Source organism: Phaenicophaeus curvirostris, chromosome 1 (genome assembly GCF_032191515.1).
Source record: "Phaenicophaeus curvirostris isolate KB17595 chromosome 1, BPBGC_Pcur_1.0, whole genome shotgun sequence".
Lineage (NCBI taxonomy): Eukaryota > Metazoa > Chordata > Aves > Cuculiformes > Cuculidae > Phaenicophaeus > Phaenicophaeus curvirostris.
In genome coordinates, this window is record NC_091392.1 from 110,037,709 (window position 1) to 110,060,111 (window position 22,403).

Consider the following 22,403-nt stretch of genomic DNA (forward strand, 5'->3'; position numbering starts at 1 on the left):
GTAGACCTTGTACAGTTCAGTTCAAATGAATTTATATTTTGCATAACATATTTATGATGTAAACTGGCTGACATAGTAGTGCTCTAAAAATGTTAACTCTCTTTGATTAGACACATACTAGGATGAAAAGAACTTTTGTGACACGTCTTGTTTTCTGTAGGGTACTGGTATGTCAGCCAAGAGTTCTGTAATGCACAAAGTGACATTTTACAGAATATGCTGACACCAGTAAAGTATATGAAGAGGCACATGAAATAAACTAAGCAAACCCAAACCTTGTGCTTTCCCTTTAGTCTTCCCTGCAATACCTCTCTTGTTTCATCTTATGCTAGGCAGATGACCTGGCAATAGAAATTAAATGGATTTATTGTTATATGGGAGTATTATACTGTCTCCAACTTACTTGAATTCAGTATATTATTTCCTCTACCTGATGGGATTTTAACAATGCATTTATACTTGACTGTCAATAAGTATGCTTCATGGGATAAACTATGGAAAAATTTCACAGTCCCTATGATAAGTTGTATAAAACGGTTCCTATAAATTAAACGACAAAATTATGCTCTCTGTTAAAGTGGTATGTCTGAAGCAGCTACTGCAAAGCCAAACAATGTATTGAAGTTACTCTGAAATTACATAGTTATAAATAAACCTGATGTAACTATTTGCCCTGTTAGTGGGAATAATGGAGACCCAAATATTTGTTTGTGCATTCACATACACGTATGTGTTTATAAATACACATGCACACACAGAAAATATGCATTTGCAGTTAAATTCTACATGTGTTCATGTATGTGTTTCAACATGAACTATGAAATGCTGGTGTATGTGGAAGTGATTTTAGTGTCCTTGCAGTGACCATGAGCCTTTACAGACAACTTTCAGGGTAAATGACTTTATGAGTTTTCTTTTCTACCTGGAACTCTGCAACGTGCAGAGCAGTGGGACAGTATCAAGATGTTTGGTATGGTGTATTTGGGGAGAAGTTCCTACACCACTCACCTGGAAGACTACAAATATGTTTGGGACGTTTCAGATTTTGTACACCATCACTGACACTTGCATTTGTAATAAAATCTAAACTCTAAAGCTACATTTTGTGGTGCCAGCAGAGGACCTAATAATTTCTTTAACATTAAGAGTCATTACTGATACACATGATAAACCAGAAACATCTGCATTTGCAACATTATTTGAAACAAGAATGTTGAACTAGCTTTACTATACAAGCTAGTATCAGCGTACCCACAGCAAAATACTCTCTTGAAAATGCTGCCAACAAGAAGCATGAATGCAGTGATGCACTCTGGCAACTCTGTGAAACTGATCACTTAATTAGAAAAAGGAACAAAGACTCCAAACCAGCATATTTTTTTTCTGAAAACTGCAGTCCATGCTCAGAGAATCTATTTGCCTCTTGCCATAGGCTCCACCTTCCTCAGTGACAAACCCCATAACTGTTGATGTTTCATTCTTACAAATCCTGTTTAAAGCCAGCCCTAGAGATCATCAAAGTCAAGGCTTATAGTAATTTCTTGGACATTTGGAGTAGGTTTTCAGTGAGGAAGCATCACCCACTGGTCATCATAATTTTATGTAAAACCTTGTAGCTGACTCTCAGTCTTCAGTAGTGCCTGGATGGCAGCAGACAGTGGGGAAAGAGGCTGAGATGGCATTTGACTTGTGTGAATGGGGGCACTGATAAGGAGGACCTATTTCAAACTGTTGAAAGTTATTATTTGCAGTCTTTATTACTGCCCTTATATTGAAGTGGCTACATAAGTCACTTGCATTGTGACAAATAAACTGACCGTAGGAAAGCTGTAGGTTTATTTATATTGTCTTTTTCTTTCTTTACAATGGATCCAATACAAGTTCCTTTGAATTTAGCAGTAGTTGGACTGAAGAAGAAGTGGAAGCAAACAGATATCGTTATTCTCAAAGAAACACTAGGAAAGCATACTTGGCTGGCTTTGCGTGATGTGGTACAAAGAACTAGGATATAATGAAGTATAACACTGCAAAGCTTTCCAAATTGGACTTTTGACTTTTTATAGCCATGTATGCATATTTATATGTGTATATAAATGGAGGAAAGACTGAAAAAGTAGCTTTTTTAATGGTTCAGTCTTCATAAACCAAATCATACGTTTCAGCTGTATTTTTAAAGGGGCACACGAGTTTCTCTGCAGTATTTTCACTTAAACATAAGAAGCTGCATGACAGAAGACTCACTTGACAGCCTGGCAACTTACAGATACTCCATTCATGTATAGTGAACTCATGTACTGCAAGCCTGAACCTGTTCCCATTGAAGCAAAGAGTAAGACTCCAGCCAGCTTTGGTGGTAAATCCCTGAGGCACACAGCACAAATCACATGCACCTGTGCGAAGGAAAACGGTTGTCTGACTTTTTTAGGAGTTGGTATGGGTGGTTTTAGGTCCACAGAGCATTGTGACTTGTTAGTTGAGAGATTTTGGAAGGGAAGTGTAACAAGGAGCTTTGAGCACAAGGTGTCACAAAATGAAAAATCGCCAAGGAAAAGATGGTAGCAGAAAAAGAATATACATCTATACAGTGTGCACACATGTATACACATATACTCCTGTTTCATGCAGAAAGCTTTCTAAATAAAAACATTAAAAAAATAACCAGTGCCATACATTATGTAAACTCACAAGGCGTACTTTCAACACAAATTTGAAGCATAAATTAAAAGACTGAGAAAGAAAGACAGAGACGATAGCAAAACATTTTAAATATAGAATTTGCACAATTGCTATTTCTGTTAAATAAGAATAAATAAATTCATTACATCCGTTCACATACCAGTTGTAAAAACAATAAATTATTTTATTTTTTTTCAGTGCTGTGTTGCCTTTTTTTTTTTTTTTTTACAGTTGTGATTAATCCACAAGACTATTCCCTCTCCTGCTCATGATAAAACTGTTTCCACAGGAGGGCAGGTAAATTTAATTCCTTGTGTACAGTCAACCCAAATATGACAGGCTTTTTCCTAGTGAGAACGTCTTACTTGCAAAGCAGATGCTCTAACTGCACCGATGCTTAAGGGTCCACCTAAGGGCACTGGTGATGTGTCCCAAAAAGCCAGCAGTGAATTAAACACTGAGCAGTGCTGATTTCTATGCAAAGAGCAATACTCCATGTTTCCACCCCCTAGATGCATTTCAGGAATCCTATTTGGCAACACTTGGTAGTAATGTAAACAGTGACATAACAGTGTGAGAGACAAGGAATTTAGTTGAGAAGCTGAAATGACAGAAGTCATATACCTTGCACCAACTTTTCATTCATCAGCTACATGTGATAGCTACGAGTGACAAAAGCAAGGTTTGGATTTGGAGTCTGATTACACAGAACAGCTAAAAAGCAAGAGTTAACTAGAGCAGGCTGACTTAGTTTATCTTACACTTTCAGGGTTGTTTCCTTGGTCTGTCCCCTTTGCCCTCTTACCATATAAAAGGCAACTGCTTTTTTTTTTGCATCTAAATTTTCTTCATTACTACACTAGTGAAAAGGGGAAAAATAACTATAGTGGTTCGTTCTCATACTTTTTTATTTTTTATAAATAAACTCTTCCTACGAAAGAGATACTCCTGATTTGAGGAAGCTTTAGATTTATACCCGTGTATGGTATTACTCTTCTGGAGCCTGAAAAGCATCCAAAAACTTTATTCATCTTGTTGAATATATAATATATTACTACTAAGATGCAAACACAAATACTTGTGCATTGCGTCTCTATTATGATAAAATACAGGAAAAACAAATACCACTTAATACAACAGCTGTATGCAGAGACAAACGTTAAGTCAATGCTGTGACATATTGTCTCCTTGTTTTTCCTCTCATGATGTTTTATAATTGTTGTGAACTTCTAAAAGAGGTTCTAGAACATGTGTAATACATTTATGAGTATAAAAATTAGATTACTTGAAGGGAAAATAAAACACTTCAAAGTAATCTTATGTTAACAGGTAGAGAAGACATAAACCTCAAATTTCCAGAACTCTGCAAATACTCAGAGCCTTGATCGCTGTTTTTAGGGTGGGATCACAGATTTAATGGGGAATTTTCCTCAAGATTTATCATTTTGCATAGGAGTAGTCCTAACAAGAAGGCCACATCACTTTTGAAAGTTGAAGATGACAAGTAACATTCACTGGTAATTCATTTTGGCAGAGAAGGAGGTCCTGCCTCTGTTACTGTTTATTTATTTACAAAAATAGATACTTCTCCAGGTTTCATACTTCTAGATGCAGCAATTCTGTGCTGTTTTGAAATCATCACATGCTTTCTTAGAGTTCACACAAACATGCCACAGTTGCAAAAACATGTTTGTGTCAGCCTAGAGTGCGACCTGCCCTTCTTAATACACATGCCAGCAAGTTTTCTCTAGTGATTTCATAACTGAGATTTTCAGAAGAGTCTGGAGTATTTCAGTGCTTGAGTACCACTGACTTACAGCTCTGAGGCTTGTCTGAAAATCCTCCCACTGTCTCGTACTCTCCGGTGTGGATGAACGAGCAAATAAAAGACAGATGGGATTCTATTTTCATTGGCATATTATGACAACTACTTTCGATACCTGTTATCCTAGGGCTTAATTCAAAGCCAGCTGATGTAAAAGGAAGCAGTTTTAACAGCATTGCTATCAGGCATCCACCTGTTACCTGCATAAGGTGAAATGACCATCCTCAGTCATAGAACTTCTACCAGACAATAATGGGAATCAGAAGTTGTTGCCAAAGAGAACTATTACCAGCTACTGCCTGTACTGTGGAAACAGTCTTATTGATATTGGGCAAGTCCTCCACATCCTGATGTGGTTTGACTTCCTAGTGAGCCCTCCTCCTCCCAAACGTGGTAGATACACAAAACATGAATGCCTTCTATAGTTTTTTTAAAAAAAACAAACCCAAAACACACAGAAAACAATTAAAAAAGACAAATAGTTACAAACTTTTCCTGGTAAGATGAATACCAGAGTTAGACATGATGGACAAACAAAAACATTAACTGCTTGCTGTGATTTTCTGACCTTTATAGCCTCTTCAAAAGATGTAGGTACATTACACATTGTTAGATTCAAGGTGGAAGCCATGCAGAAAGTAACAGAGAAAGCAGTTGAACACAGCCTCAGAATATCTGAGTTAGAAGACACTTGATTATCTTACCTGTAATTTTTGGTTCTCTAACTAGTTTCTACAAAATACAGTATGCCTTCGTTTTATGAAAGAAGAAGCCAGCAGCTATTGTTCATTGACAACAAGGACCCCAGGCTGTGACACAGCTGGAACTAGTGGAAAACTTACAAGCAAAACGGACACAAATTCCTCCTAGCAGCCAAATCCTCATTCTGACATACACATGGTAAAGAGTCATTGATGGTGCTAGTATTTGAGCAATGTACACATGGGGATCCCTGGTCTGCAAGCTGCTGCAATGCTCCTCTGTGAATTTCTTGGCAGAAACACAGTATTTGTCATAGAATAATGATATTCTGTCAGGAAACTTCTAGCATGATAATGTGTTTCCTTTTTCAAACCCAAAAGGTATTACTATTTAAAACCAGTAGCAAGCTCTTCATTTTCCAGTAAAACATCTGCAGCCCCTTCTGAAGAATGGACCAAGTCCGCAAGGGCTGCCAATATACTTTGATCAATCACTTTGATTATGCCATTTGTCTTTTGAGTTTTTAATAGAATCAGATAATATAAAGTGACAGACCAAATGAAAGGTATCTACAAAACAGTATAAAATAAGCTACTGTGGTATCATGGGTACATGCGATGTTTTCTAAGGACATACTGTATTAGAGGTAGGTGAAAAGGTGGAGATGATTCTGTAACCTTCAAATATCCCAGGATCCTCCATTCATTAGGTTTTCTTCTTTTGCATTATTTTATTTTATATTTTTGCAGACACGGAGGGCTTATAACAACCTTAATGCTTAGTTTTTTGATGTATTAATATCACCCTACTATTATTTAAAGCAGTGCACGTCTTCATTTGGTCCAAATAGGCAGATTCTGCCCATAATTTGAGACTGTATGTAAGTACATTGAAGCCTTTGCTTCCCTCTGTCTGGGCAGACCTAATATCAGTATGCCAACAATGCTTAATCAAACCTCTTTTAAAGAAGATCACAACCACAGGTTAACACTTTTTCAACAAGCACTGTTTAAAAGCTGATGGTCTTTGAGACAGAAGACATCCCTTGGCCAGTTTTCCATGCCCATCTTTGCACTGGACAGTCCTGGTGTGCCATCCTGTGTCGCATGTTCGAGAACAAGAAAGCCACGGCCCCGTAACCCAGCGGGGTTGCATGAGCTCTGAAGTTACTTTGCTGCTGCTGCTGCCACTGCTGGTGACAGAGTTAGTCATTTGCCCTTGCTTCTTTGGCACGAAGAAACTATAGCGGACATCCACTGGTTGAGTTGGATCAGTCGCAAGTATCTGCACAATCAGAACCTCTTTTGTGGCAGAGTGTCCCATTGCATGCAAGAAATCATCTTTGTGACTCCAGCCACTGTAGTTCATGACAGTCCCATTGATGTCAATGATTGTTTCTGAAGTGGAGATCATATATTTTCCATTGACAAGGTACTCACCGCTTTTCTTTTTCAGGGCCAAGTAGGCAGTGAACCTGCTCTGGTCCTTAGTCTTGAACTGCCGAACTTTGATGTGGGTTGCCCCTTCAGGGATTTTCACTACATCTGTGTAGCCCTTGCTGATTGAAGGAAAAATAGAAGAGGATTCAGTAGTTGAAATAAGCATCAACTTCACTGAAGCACCCGATGAAGTCACTGGCATGACACATCTTGCTTCATTTTAGTTCAGGCCCTGAATCCACCTGGCTTGAGGCTCATCTAAGATTAATTTAACCAGATTCCAGGAAATTTCTATTGCATTTATTTCAAATTGCTTAATCTTTAACTTTAGTAATGATTTTACATGAATCAGATACAAGAGGAATGAAAAATAACAAATAGCTCATATATTTCAGCAAAGGGTGGGAGATAGGAACTACAATGCACGCTTTGCTTGCCAAGGAAAAGATAATGAGATATGCATTGGTTACAGCTGTTCCTTGCTGTCTTTGCTATAATGGTGATTAAGGAAAGCATAAGCAGAGTAACAGCTGGGTAGAGGTACCTTGGGAACACTTAAAAATAATCTTGATCTCTGAGAAAAAACTTGTTTACTTTGAAGATTAATTGTCAAGTGTCTAATAAGAGGTGTACCCAAATCTTTAATTTGTACCATCACAGAGTTCCTTCTGTTGCTACTTATGAAATGTCTCAACTTAGATTTAGAAAAAGATTTCAACTCTTCCACCGAAAGTGAAAAGCATTCAAAACCTGCAGGTGTGCTGGAACTTACCACTGTGTCAAGTATGTTATTTATTTTAACTTTACTGATATATGGAAAAAAAATCTAAAGACTGTACATAGCCATAAGCTACCAGCTGAAATTTGTCGACATGTATTTTCATTTCTAAACCTGTGACAAAACCATTCCATGAGTATCTTGTATCTGAAAAGTTTAGTGCTGAAATTTCTACAAAAAATGTATAGAGAAAATGTACTAAAAATATGTAAAAGTGAAGAGGTCTCCTTTGGGATTGTTAAAAGAACAGCCTGCTAATTTTGAGACTTTTTGGCTGCATAAGTAAAGACTGCACGGACAACAGATAAAATGCTTGGGCTACTCCCCTGCTATTTCCAGCAGTTATGGGACAACAACTAAAACTATTGATTTAGCTCCTCCACAAAGTTGATGGAATATGGTGTGAAAAACAGGGTGGGGGGGACTCTGCTTTACAGCATGGCACAAATAGTTTTATATAACAGTTACCAAAATAACTCTATTAGAATGTGTTATTGAAGTTACAAAATCATTTATTCAAAACCTAGAAGCAATGCTGGAGAATTCAAGTCATCTGCACAATGAACCACAACACTCCATGTACACAAAAAACCCATGTTCAGTGTTTATTCTTCTCTTTCTCAACTTTTGACAGTTTGGCTTTACAACGTTTTAAAAGAGTTCTTAAGAAGCAAGTTTTGCAGAAGATTATTCTTTGACTGTTTTAAAAGAAAAAATATGAAAAAATGTTGTTATGGCAATTGTCTGCATTGGGAAATACTAGTGTCCCCTTCTACATCTAATAGCTTCCCTTTACATTTAATGTACGGATTGCTACAGTTTGGTTTATAATGCACAGCACTGCAGGAGCACTGTTATTTGTCAGTGGAGAAAAGATGATTTTACTACAGCTGCTGCCCTTTCATGTGTAAAAACATGTTACAGGCAATTAAGATTTCAGTATTTTAATTAGTGGTTTATTTTAAAGTCAATTGCTTGCATAAAGGAATGGTCTCAAACAATATGCCCTGCAAAAAAAAGTCATTGTCCTTCCAAAATTCAATCAGTATCAAATCAGAACATACTTGTTACTCACAGGTTGAGTGTTGGGGTAACTTGCAGGTCTAAATGGGGCAATTTTTTTAATGCATTGGGCTTGAATTGACATTTTATGCTAACCAGTCTCACTTCAATTAAAGGTATGATTTGAAGACTAAGTTGGTAACTTCATAGGAATAATTATAACAGAATCTCTCAATTTCCATCTGTATCTATGCCATAAAACTGGCCACACTGAAACTCATGGAGTCCCTTTAGCATTTTTTGCTGAAGTCTGGATTCCAGCATAAGGATCATTACTGATTCACATGAAGTATATCTCTTAACTGTTGTCTTCATTTAGACACCACAGATATTTCAGTATTTACAAACTGGAAAAGATTCGGTTTATATAATTACTAATTTGGATGGAAAGTCATACATTTTGGCAGAGGTATTTTTGGCATCCTTAGGTGAGAAATCGTTGGTTTACCAGGAAGATTAGTCATGTTTAATTTTAGCATAAATTCACTCTCAAAACCATTTTTGACTGCTATTAATCAGTACGTTGAAACGTATAGAAATAAAAGGTCATCACAGAAGTCAGATTTCAACTTCTCGTAGCTTTCAATACGCTATGTAAGAATTTGGAAGATATAAGACAAAATCCAGTTTATGTACATTTTAAAAGTTGGTACGCTAATGCAGTCACATATACTGAGTAGACATTGTCAACTAAAAGTTGATGACTACAGCAGTCCTGTAAGAGTCTGGAATCTATATAAATTATAATTAAAAATTCTCAATTTTGTGAATCTTAAGATTTGAAGGGGGAGGCGGGGAGAGGGAATGAGTTCAGACAGAAACCAGACTCACTTGACATTGGTATTCCAGTGCAAAGCTTACTGCTGCCCTCAAACATGGTCAGGGAAAACCATGAGGGTGGTTCCTTTTATTTTACTTGTATTACATTTTATTATAGTAAAAAGATGAACTGTGACAGAAAAATGTCTTATGCATAACTGCTATAAATATTTTGACTTAAGAAAATCCATGTGGAGATTGATATGCCAATGGAAATGAAGGGATACAGCAAATGCCATATTTAAGCATATGTTCACTTCTCAGAGCTCATCTAGTCATCTAAGCTCCATATATACTCAGCAGTTTGAAAAGGCATTTTTAGGGTGTAATTCCTTTCAGCTATAAAGGAAGACTCCTGCAGCTGGGCTCTAGTGCTGTCTGACTCTCCCCACTAACTACACAAATAATCCATGTCACTGAATCAGGTGGGATGTCCTCATTGTCATTCACAGTTAGTTTTGATTAAACACATTCTCAGAGCGTAACCTGCTAATGCAGCATTATCTGGGCAACAGAGAGTTTCAGAGATTTCTAGATTATTCTGACCCCCAAAACTTTCTGATTCACTCCTATCTTCCCCTTTCTTTCTCCTCTGGAACCATAAGCCACCTGACACAGCAAGGTCAGCAAGTAGCACAAGATGCTATGATTTATTCTAGGCAGACATCCTATTAATGAGGGGCTTACCTGTATCACTGGCACTTTGTATCAGAAATGAACCGGGTACAGTGTTTTGCCAGTTAATTATTTGCCAGTTTTGGGGTAATGTTAAGAGGCCAGATGTAAGCAACTGGAAAGTGCAATAAAGTACAGGCAATGTATGGTTTTGGTCTATCTTCATACGAAAGTAAATTACATTTAGAGACAGAAAGCAAGCAAACACATTGCAGCGCTAGTATTTGCACAAGACACGTTTACTAACACTTAAGATTAATACCTCTTTTTGGTAAAGGTTCCCATGACTTTTGTGCAGCTGGAATTGTCTCCTCCACACACCCCGCATTTGTCATACTGGAGCTTTGAACCGATGATGCCATCGCAACCAGTTCGAATGCATTTTCCCCGGACACACACTGAGTTACTGTAGGGTCGACATTCGGTACCATCAGTTACCTAGGCAATAAAATGACTGTCAGTTAAAACTACCATGGAAAAGATTTGCTTTTGTGCACCTGTCTGGCCAACCCCAGTTACTTATTTTTGCCACCTACTCAGAACAGACTGACTACCCTGACAGACCAGACTGAATTTCTCTGAGTCCCAGCACAAAAGCAGATGAAATCTAGCAGAGATGAAAGCAATGGCAGATACTTATTCCACTGTAAGATGCTAAAATGACCCTGGCTTTAATAATGATCTCACAGCTTATTAATAATAACAATAACAGTACTTGCAGATAACCTTGCATTTGAGCTATGTACATCTAAATGTTACCTTCATATCATTTAGAGGCAGAAAATTGCAAGTATAAGCATGGAAGACATTTCAGTTCAAATGGCATCTGATGAAATAAACTGACCACAAGTCACAGCTATACTAATTGGCTAATTATTCTATATTAATTTGCTCCATAAGAGTTACTCTGGACTCCCTTAACATAATTCTGGGTAAAACTCATTATTGTACTCATAGTGCTCCTTCTCCTCTAGAAAACCAGACTACTGTCTGGGCAGAAACCCCTTTATCCACTAGTGAAAACAACCTAGTGCAGAGCACTCGAAAGGGCTGATATTTTTCATGAAGCCACATATTGATACGTGGAAAAACTTATTTTAGAGGCCAATTCTGGTTACAATGTATAACCAGTGGATCAAATCATTAAATCTAATCACACAGTTAAAACATTGAGTCATACGATTAACTTCTTTCCCCTTGTCATCGGGAAAGACTTCACAAGATATAGGATGCTTATAAACTGGAACACGGAATCATGATTGGAGATGCCATTACCTTCTGAGAAAATACTACGTAATAGCCAGTTCCTTTGGCTCGGCAGGTGAGCTTGCAAACGTCTCCAGGAAGTACTCCAGCGTACTTGGGGACCCATTCAACAAATGTCTTGACACCCTTTGAGTCAGACTGATAGCCATTCCTTGCTTCACACTGCTCTTGTCGAAAAGATTTAGCTGTAGAATTATTCACATCATTAGTGACTATTTCAGACCACACTGCAAATATCATTATGCCCATCTATTATTCCAATTTCTTTTTTACATAGTTTTTAAGTTACATCACTTCACCTCTTTACTTAGAACTGGCCATGAAATCCTTCAACTGCTTTGGCTTGGAAATCTTCCCATGACATAATAAGAATGAAAGGACTAAAGTCTGCATTACAGTTCATTTTCCAGGACTGAATTTTGTGTTAATTTGAATACCCTTTCTATATGTTTTCAGGGTGGGCATGGGGGAAGAATTACGGAATTGTATTCACGATGACTGTCTTGCCTTGGTAAACACATTTTTGAGAAACTAGAACGGACCTTTGTTGTTACCTTGTAGATGTTCAATATTTACTACCCACGAACATACAGGCTGGAGCACAAAGGCACTTACCATTCGCTGGGCAGGGTGTGATGTTGCAGGAGCGATAGATGGCCCTCTTGCCAGTGCAGTACCGGCCGTTATTTCTAGGAGCTGGGTTATTGCAGTGACGATAAGCAAACTGAACTCCTCCGCCACAGGTACGTGAGCACTGTCCCCAAGGTCCCCAGGACCCCCAGTTACCATGGCTTGAAGCCTGAAATATATGGAACAGTGGGAGGTAAGGCCATCATCCAAGTGTGAATGAAAGTGCTACATTTCAAATACACTGCTAACGTTTTCTTCAATTGAAGGTGATTCCTTGGTCACTTTCATCAGGAACAGCAGGTCTTAGGAACTTTCTTTCTTCCAGCAGAGTTAATTTATCTGCACTTTGGTGACAACTCATTTTGCATTGTGCATACAAAGGCAATACAAGACCTTGCTCTGCACAGCCACCTTCAGCCTGTTTCGTGGAAGACAACCATGCACCAGAAACAGCACCCATAGTTGTGGGAAACCTCGGCTGGTCCGAGGAGTTAAGAGTGTGTGAACTTAAACATTGGCCTTGAATAGATACACGTGTATCCTTGGAGAAGCTGGAAGGTGCCAAGAACAGCTGAGTAAACAAGATTAGGAAGCTGCCAGGCTGCAGGTGGAATCACCCAATTATGAAGTTACAACTGAGAAGGAGTCATCCAATTATGAATTGTCGGTCTTTAGCTAAACCAATCGTGCATGGACACGCAGCTTGGGAAGGGGTATAAAAAGTCTTGCAAAATCAATAAAGGCGGTCTTTTGGCCCACAACTTCTATGTGTTGTGGATTGCCCTGACTGCGACACATAAGTCTCATGTGCTTCTCTCATTTTTTTGTTACTCCTGCCAATAGGGCCCCTTAAAATAGATCCAGGGGATTCAGTTCACAGAATATGTTCATAAGCCTAATCTATAATTAATTAAAGGCCATTATTGTGCTTTGAGTTACTGGCAAGAGACAGAGTTGTCAGATGTAGTTTGCAACTAAATTGGCTACCTAAGAAGAGCACAAAAACTGGTGTTATAAGGGCTGTAGTTTGATTTCAGTAACTCTTATAGTTTGAAAATATCTTCACAAAGCTCTGCAAGTCCACACCTCTTCTGTGGGTATAACAGAAGTTGCAGTGCTACTGTCTACACAGTAAATTTAGATGTATCTGAACTGTGCAGCTGACAGTTCTCAAGGGCTTGAGGACTCCTCAGATGTATGAAGGTGACAGTGAGACACTGTCACTGGAGGTACAAACTTTTCATCTCCAGAAATTATATTCTGGGTGAACTTAATTCATCTTTCTGTTTATCAAAGTTAAGATCCTGGAACCTTTTGGACAAGGGCTGCAAATTAAATTTACAGATTTAGTTTGTTTTGCAGATCATTCCCAAGAAGTCAGGAAGTTATGAATAGATCCTTGACAATCTTTGTGTATGTCCTGAGATCTGACTTACTGAATGGACAACTCCTCCACTCTGAAGGGATGCTCGTAGTTTTCCAGGAATTAAGTTTTCAAGCTTCAGGAAGAAAACATGCTTCCTGAAAGTCAGCAGTGTTTTGCCTGTATCCCTCAACAGTAACATTCCAATTACATACTAAAAAATAAGGCCGCTTTCAATCTGACTTCCATAAAGTCCCTTTCACTCCCACAAAAATCAGCGCATTTGAGGATCACGCCATCTAGAATTCCCTAGGGTCACAGCTGGTAACTTACTGAGTAGTATTTCTTCTTGGTTTTGTCAACACATTTTCCCAGGAGGCAGATCCTCCCTTTTCCACATGGTGTTCCCTCCACAGCAGGCAGCTTCTTAGTCAGACATACCATCTGACCTTGGCGAACAACTGCACACCAGAGGCGAGAGCACACATCCATACCCGGACACACTGTGTATTCAGGTCCAAACGCCAGTTTGCATTGACGAATGGCATCGTAAGTTTGTCCCGGAAGCTCCTCGGGGCCCATGATCTGCTTTCTTGGTTGATCCAGCAAACAGTTGCCTAAAAAAGCAAACCAAACTATTATTACTCATTTCCTAGTATTCTTGCAGTGCCACAAATCTGGCATTTAAGTTAGACAGACCGATAATGACAGTGAACCTTCTTCAAAGGATGCTGACATGACCGGAGGGGCTCTCTGAGGTGTCATCAGGTTTTGGACAAGGTCATACTATTGCAAATGCACTCCCACCAAATAGCACTCCAGGTGTCAAGTTGTCTGTTTCCAAATCAAGGGTGTCAATGAATTTTACTCAGGTACCGCTGGACTTTCATCCTGGTTTCCTTTATTTGAATTGACTCTCAACATACTCCACTCTAGTTATCAACTTGTGATCTAAGGAATAATCAAGACTCCTGGCAAACTATGCAAAGTTGTCATTTCGATGTTGAGACAGAATGTCAGAAATGGTATGGTTTCTAAAGGGATGCCAGATAATCAGAAAACACAGACATGCAGCCAAGGAGGTAGCTAAAAAAAAGAAGAAAACCCCAACAGATCAAAGGAAAAATCTAAGCTGCAGATCAAAACTAATGTTGGCAGTAAATCTGGGCTGGGCTTTCCTTGCAAGGAATGATACTTCGGTGCTTCTGGAATTATTTTGAAGAGGGACATCAAATTCACACAAAAATACATAAATAAGAGGGAAAAAAAATAACATAAACATAGAGAATTGAATACATGTTTTAAGATATATTGCAAAGATCAAGATTTCCCTGGCACACTAAAAATAAGAATTCTAGAAGATCTACTGATAGATTTTTTTTTTTATTATTGAAAAACTTACTTGTTGACATGCAGAACTATTTATTCAGTGTAACCTTTTTTACACTTCATGAAAGGGATATGTGGTCTGGGAAAGCTTCACTTATCCTTGGCCAAAATAACTTACCATAATTTACTTCATTTTTGGAACCTACACCAGTGTTCTTCAGTCGGATCATGGGTGAAAAAACACTACCTATAAAATTCTCACTTCTAACACAAAAATAGGACAATTTCAAGCGATGGCAATGAATTTAAACAAACCAAATACCTCATCTCTCAGTGGCTCGTGTTTTCCCTCTTGAAAACACATGGCAACTGTTCTTTTCTGCCTTGAAAGACTAAGGCCAATTAGAGAAATCAGTCAAGTATTCTTCCTGCACCATCACTTGCTACCAAAACCCACTCTGCCTTGTTAAACTTGTTCCATTTATGCTTTGCTCACCCTGTTTTACCCTAGCCTTATCTTTAATCTGGATTATGCCGACTTTTTTAATGAAGACAAGGTGTGCCAATGCTAACTGATGAGCTGAGTGCCATGAGATAAAGATAACTGAAAGTACCCTAGCATTCAAAGCCTGTTGTAGAGTAAAATATTAGAGTCATTTTGAAGAGTAAGGAAGTATAGCTTTTTTTTTTCCTGGGGTTTCTGAAAAGGGCATAATTGGCAAAAGTTGCTGTCAAAAATACACCCTGTAAAAGTTAAGAGCCATGGAAGTCCTACTTCATGTACCTTATGATAAGGGAGCAAGCTAGTACAGTGTTAGGGCTGTGATAGGAAGGAACTAGCGTGTCAGCATTTAGTAGTATACACTACTATTATGTATATACTGCAGGGTTTATCAGAGTCCCAAGTGCCACCATTGTTCACTATTTTAAAACACTGTAATAAGACAGAATTTTGCCATGACAAACACTGTTGCCCATCACTGAGATCTACCATGACTCACATGGGTAGAAATATAAATTCAGAGAAAAAAAGGAAAAAAAAATACATCCTTGCATATACTTGATTTGTCAATCATTTTAGTTAACAACTGTTTGAATATCTTTCACACGTGAATAACGAACACTTTTCACAAGCTCTTATAGCAAATACAACATTTTTTTCCCCCTTCAGAATACAGAGGAATCAGATCCGAAATTCTCTAAAATTAGCTGATACTGCTCCACGGAAACAAGTATAGTATCTATAACACCATCTCAGACGACAAATTCAAAACTGAACATAGGAAAGACCCCTATAGCTCCCCCACAGGGAAAAAACCCTAAACTTTATATTTATAGATAGTAGCAGTGGTACTGTATATTTAGGTAAGTTGCAAAGAAGTACAGGTGTTTTCACCACCAGCTGGTCTGATCTACTTGTAATGGACAGAAAAGATGCAGTTAAGAAGCTGGAGAATGGTTTGCCCTGGGCCCCCTGGTTGAGAGGGCAGAGGATTTCAATTCACTACATTACATTGCAACATACAGAGCATGTGAACACTGCTGTTCCCAGTTTTTGTACTGAGTACCAAAAAACATCTGTGTGTCCTGGAATAGAGCAGACAGACGTTGCTGTCTGCTGACAGTGTTAAACCATTATCTCTCCCTAATGTGATGTGCAATATATCTTGGAAAAAAAAAGGCAGAAAAAGGTCTGTGCAGGAAGCAGATAACCAGGATATAAATTAATTAAAATAGAAATAGTCCTTGTTTCAGGTTGCAAGACCTCCAGGCACTCTGACTAAATACAATACATTGCAAGCAACCATACCACAACCTAGTCGTTGGCATAGCAGAGGGATTGCTAACAACAGATAGAACTAAATGTCACTGTCTTCTAGACACTAACTCAGCCTTTTCTTCCTAAATGTCATACTGCTGTCTGAGGTCATCTTTTGAATGTAAAACAAATGGTGACATCATGATGATGATGTTTATAGACCTCAGATGCCTCAGGAGACAGGGAATCAGCACCTTGATCCTCTCCAGACTTCCTGTCTGACCTTCGACAAGACATCTATATTGGTATTTATGTAGCTGTTTGTAACTGTATGTAATGCTAATGTCTGCAATTCAGTCATCTGTCAGATATTTCACAGGCAAATGAGATTATGGTGTAATTCAGCACCACTAATGCAACTCATGAGACCAGTCAAACAATTGATGCCATTGATTAGACCCCTCTGCATTACAATGGGAACTTAAATACTCAGTTTAGGAAGAGCTACCTACATAGTAAATAACCACATTTTATAAGATGAATCTGTTCCCCAACATTGCTTTCCAAATTTAGAAAACAGGAGCATCAGTACTTGATAAAGTGATGGTAAGGAATTAAGAGAATCAAGATTGGGATGTTTGCTGTTACAGCAGTATGGGTTGAACATCTAAATGCACACGGGAAAACTACTTAAAGCTTTAATAAGATGTCGACTGTTCTTTTGTAGTAGAATACTGTTCACAGATCCAACCTTCTGGACTTCATTCATGTTTCATTATGCTTAGCCATAAGGAGCATCAGATGAAGCACTTTATTTATTTATACACAGCTATGCCCTGTTATGGAGCTATCAATACACTGACTGCCTGGAAGACGAAAATAAAACCAGAAGTTCCCTTCCTAAAATAATGCATTTCCTTTCGGCAGAATAATTTGAACAAACTGCAATTTAAATCATTGACTTCCATTTTTACTTCAAAGATAGTGTTTATGTTCTGACAAATTTTTGCTTTAAAATATAACTGAAAAATTATAAACTTCAAAAGAAAATGACTTAGAAAAAGTCTCTGGAGGCCTGATCTATCAAGGAAAAGAGATTCCCGAAACACTGTATATTTGAAATCATACCAATAAGATCATTAAGAAAGTTAACTCCCAGAGGACTATGGACCTCTATGACAAGAAATTAAAATTTTCTATGAATTATTTCATCATATTAAATCACAGAATCACGAGGTTGGAAAAGACCTCCAGGATCATTGAGTCAACCATTCCTATCAATTCCCATTGTTAACTCTTTGAGACTACGTGCCCAAGTGATAACTTCTCCTGAGTATTAGAAAGCGCAATGTACTCTAATCCAAATGTTAACAGACTGAAAGATCATAAGGCCTTTACATGCAAGAAAGAATACATGACTTTGTGAAGAGTGTCAGCAGGGTAGGACTACTAAACATTGTGTACAGGAAAACAGCACGTAGGCTGAACAAGGAGACCATATTGCAGCTCTGAAGGCTGTGAAGCCTACCTACCTTTACTGAAAAAACCTAGCAGTTACATTCTTAGACCTGTAGAACTGATTGGTATAGGCCCTTCTTACTTCTGCATTGAGACTGAGTCCAGCTCACAGGCAAGGGTCCAAATGTCAAGCATCCCCCCATATACAAAGGTGAGGTGGGTGGAAGAAACGCTCTCTCTGTTTTCTTTATTTTTGGAAAAAGTAGCTAGCTGTATGCATACTAAAGAGAAGAAGTCAGGTCACAAAAAAAGGCAAAAAAAAATGAGAACAACCTTTCTACTAGCCTGCAGCAGGAGAGGAACAGAAGAGGCAATGTAGTTCAGAGTTCCTTGTGCTCTTGAAGATGTCATTCATGGATGGTGAGGGGCCTCCCTTTTTTTTACCCCAGTGAACTATACTGTGCCTACTGTACCTCAGTAACTAAACTCAAAAAGGAAACTTCTCTTCATATATGGAAACTAATTTGGTAATATTAAGTCAATGTCAGGGCAGTATGGACCTTGAAACAGGACAGTGCAGATTAATGGACCTAATAAAATTAAGAGAAACTATGAAGTCATAGTCCAATAGAGGAAAACAGGATAAAATATTTCAGAGAGCACTGAAATTAGCCAACAAGATATTTAAAAGCAAAAAAACTCTTTACATTCAGCAGACACACCATACTTTTTATCCATAAGCATTTTGGTTACCATAACAACTTGACCCATTCACTCAATTATGTCATTTTTATCTCAGCATTTTGGAATCTGAATGGTTTGTTTAAGAACTGCAGTTGCTTTGGGAGCACAAGAAGACTTTAAAATTCATTAAAGAGTGAAGACTATGCTTTTTATTACTACTTTTGGAAAATGAAAGTTTTGCAATTATTCTCCAAAGGTTAAATGACATATTTAACAAATATTAGTTACGTGACTTGGAAGGTAAGCTCCTGGGGCAGAAGTAATCTTTTACAACGTACAGCACAGAGGTGTCTTAATTCTTCTTACAGCCCCTCTACATAAACGTAATAAATACAATGACACTATAAACTTAATAAATGTAATGGCATTGTAAACATAAGTGTCATTGATGGTTAGAAGAACACATACATTCTGCTCTGTATTCTAAAACTAAATAGACCATATCGCTCACTGTAGTTTCTATGAGGAAAAAGCCATTTCCTTGTGTCCTCTGTTTAAAGTTCTCTCTGAGCTCATATCTGTGGCATTTGGGAAGACAAGACTGATTTCATGCTTTTAAAAAACACCTTTCCATGTTGCAAACCAAATCATTGCCAACATACACTCCAACCATTCTTTCTTTTCTCTTGCATTTGAAGCCTGCAAAGGGAGTCTTTTAGACCTTTGCCTTGTTTTGCAAGTACTTCCAAGATAGTCCTGAAGATGAACAAGGAATGAACAAGCTGGTATAAAGTGTTCTTATTGGAAAAAAAGAGATCACAGTAAAAACTAACACGTAACTGACACAAGATGCAATAATACATACCATGACCATCATCGAAAAATTCTGTTATAGTTGCTGAAGTGCATTTGGACCAGGGTTTTGAAGCATCAATGCTAGTCAGAATGGAGGACATCAACCGTTTATCTTCCATTGAGCCAAAGTTCTCCTCACAAAATTTGGAGTCATCATGGGAAAGCCCAAGCAAGTGCCCTATATAAATGAAACAAATAATTAAAATTATATTACTATCCATAACAGAGTTTATCAGATGGAGCTCAGAGTCAAGGTAAAATAAATTGTGTAATTCATATTCAAATTTTGAACAGTAGCCCAAAGCAGACCACTTGAAATATGGTGTTTCTGCTTCAAGACAAAAAGAAAAAAAAGTGACAGTTTACACCATTTTTTATATATATATATATCGAGGAAGTAAGGCCATCAGCTGATATATCATAGAACTGAGCTAACTGAAACCTGATGAAGACTAAAGTGAGCTGTACTCATTTTAGTTTACAGTTTACTTCTTCTTTTTTTTTCCCAAATCACCTTCAGCAAGAAAGACTAATATTTCGCTTTTTAAAGATGTTCTGCAACTATCTAGAAGGTGTCACAATCCAAACAAAATGTATGTAAATTCTTGAAGTGCAGTCCTCGCTGAAGTGCAAGTACCCTCTACAATACATCAAACAATCTGAATAATGTCTTCAAATAGTTTCTTCCGTGTAGACAGTCTTGTATTGTGAGAGGGAAGTTTTTTTAGTATTATATGGTTAGGGCTTTAGTTTTGTTGCGTTTTATTTTTAAATAGATATATAGTATTGGATATATATACACCAGAACACAAAATAATGTGCACACAAAGCAGCACATGATGGAGCCTGCAAAAATCCTCAGTGTCCAGTGGAGTACAGTTCAGTGCTAGATGAGTTCTTATAAGAGCATTGTAAGTTCTTATAAGAGTAAGATTTTCATTAGATCATTAGATCATTAGATCAACAACTCTCATCTTCTATAGTTTCTGGGCAGTGATAACAGATTGCAGGCAACACACTTTGTTCCCTCCATAAACGCTGAGTTTAATTTCCATGCCCACACTGGATATTTCACAGCCAACTTACTACCCAAGAGGTAGAAGACTGAATGCGAACCAAAGCTGCATGGAGCTCAAGCCTGAATTTACACTCACAGTCTTCAACCTAGGCCAGGAGGTGATCAATCAGACAAGGAGGGGTAGACCAAGAGTGCTTTAATGGTAAGGCCAAAGACCATCCATCAAAACTACTGCAGAGAAGTAAAACTGATGCCCTCAAACAGTGTCTGAAGAGACACATTGTATTATTTTGCAAGAACTAAAGCCTTCTACATAGGCTTTATTTTTTTGTATAACTGCTCCATACTAGGTGCAAGGTGACACAAGTGAGGACACTGATGACAGGATATCATATGCTGATATCCATAGTAATAGGCATGACGATAGTAATAAATATAATGATAATACGATACAGGCTGGAAAAGGAAAAAACTAGCAAATGTTACCCATTTGCCTTATATAAACTTTCTGTTTTGTTGTTTTTGTCTGCTTTGGGGGAGAAGTCAAGAGGGAAGAGGTGACGGCGGTACTGACTGCTGAGCTGTATCTGAAGTTAGGAAAGCAGCTATCTGACCAGAATTCTGTGTGAAGGTTCCAGGAGATCAGAAATCAGGGGTTCTGTCCTGTGAGAGAAGCCAAGGTATCACCTGGCAGACTTACTTACATGCTGGACTCCTGATCTAAGGACAGAGCTACCGGAAATGCAACAACAGGACCTTGATCTATCATGTCTAGTTCTACCAGCGATGACTGAGAACAGTCAGTCTATCTTTGCAGCTACTGAATTCGCACACATTTACCGACATCATTAAAACACAGCTACTGTTTGAATAGAAGGCCCCGTAGTATTACAAATGCTAGTAAGAAGTTATTCAAGGGACCTGGGTTAATACTGATGAGAGTTCATACTCCTTTCCCTGTTACTACTGTAGCTAATAACTATTGCGAAGCTATATCACAAGTACATTGCTGCAAAAACATAATGAATCAAACTTTCATATTGGAGGCACATGTTTCATATGCAAGATTTAAGTTTATTTTTTTCTGATAGGTAAAACCACTTTCCTTTGACAATACTTATTATATATGGCCAGATTATGCTATTTTTATTCTGCACTGAGACACGGATGAATGTCAGCATGTCAAGTTACAATCTGATACAGCATTATATAAATACTTGCTCTGAAGAGATGACAACTTTGTTTTATTTAAGCCAAATGCTAGTGTTAAGTAAAATAATTAATCAGTAAAATTATTATTACAAACAGAAGCATTTCTCTGACAAATTAACTAAATAATCAGTGCATCACTTCCAATCTGTAGAGCAAACTCTGCAGAATTATGGCAGGCAAAGCATTCCATGAATTAGCAGCTACTGTGCATTCAATGAGGACTACCTCTGACTTTGCCAAAGTCCTAGACACCAACAACATGTGTCTTCAGGGAACACAAAGATGATGTTATTTTTGGCTGCCATTCTCTACAGTGTTATTGCTAAGCTTGTATTCATGCTAATGCACTGAATGGCACGAAGACACATCTTATGTCTGAGAAATACAAGCAGAGCTGACAGGTTAATGAACCTCAACACATGCCTAGTAGCAATATAACTAGAAACATTTTCTGCTGACATTAATAACTCCTTGTAGTATGTTTCACCAGTGTTCTGCTAACTTAAGCAAACATTAACTAGAGAGGGCTTTGGTCCTATCCTCTAGCTTTTGTTGACAGACCCCTCAATATGCTGCACAGCCTTCCATTTAAATTGGGACTGCACACACTATGCTCTGCAGAGCTGTTCAGAAGTTTCAGACAGTTTCTTATAATTTACTTGAGTCTGTGTACTTGCATATGCATACACTACCAATCAATTAAACAGAAATATTTGCAAAAAAACTAGCCCAGCAAGCAAGAAAACAAACATGCTAGTTAGACCTAAATCTTACTATACCAATCTTCTCTGAGACAACCTGTATGCTTAAAGGTTGCAGGAAGAATGCTCTTGTATTTAATGTCTCAAGACTA

General features: G+C 38.0%; 2 protein-coding genes across 2 annotated transcripts in view; both read right to left on the minus strand.

The window, feature by feature from the left end:
- The window catches only part of ADAMTS1 (ADAM metallopeptidase with thrombospondin type 1 motif 1), a 412,180-nt gene that overhangs the window by 37,593 nt on the left and 352,184 nt on the right, over positions 1-22,403 (minus strand). The gene's annotated exons all lie outside the window — the stretch shown is intronic.
- ADAMTS5 (ADAM metallopeptidase with thrombospondin type 1 motif 5) overlaps positions 1,691-22,403 on the minus strand; it is a 44,171-nt gene continuing 23,458 nt past the window's right edge. Inside the window, exons 3-8 of the mRNA XM_069870662.1 lie at positions 19,331-19,498; positions 13,569-13,852; positions 11,858-12,041; positions 11,252-11,427; positions 10,239-10,414; positions 1,691-6,761 (exon numbers count right to left, since the gene is read on the minus strand). Coding sequence (XP_069726763.1) covers positions 6,188-6,761; positions 10,239-10,414; positions 11,252-11,427; positions 11,858-12,041; positions 13,569-13,852; positions 19,331-19,498 — 1,562 coding nt within the window. The 3' untranslated portion in view covers positions 1,691-6,187. The remainder of the gene's footprint in view (positions 6,762-10,238; positions 10,415-11,251; positions 11,428-11,857; positions 12,042-13,568; positions 13,853-19,330; positions 19,499-22,403) is intronic.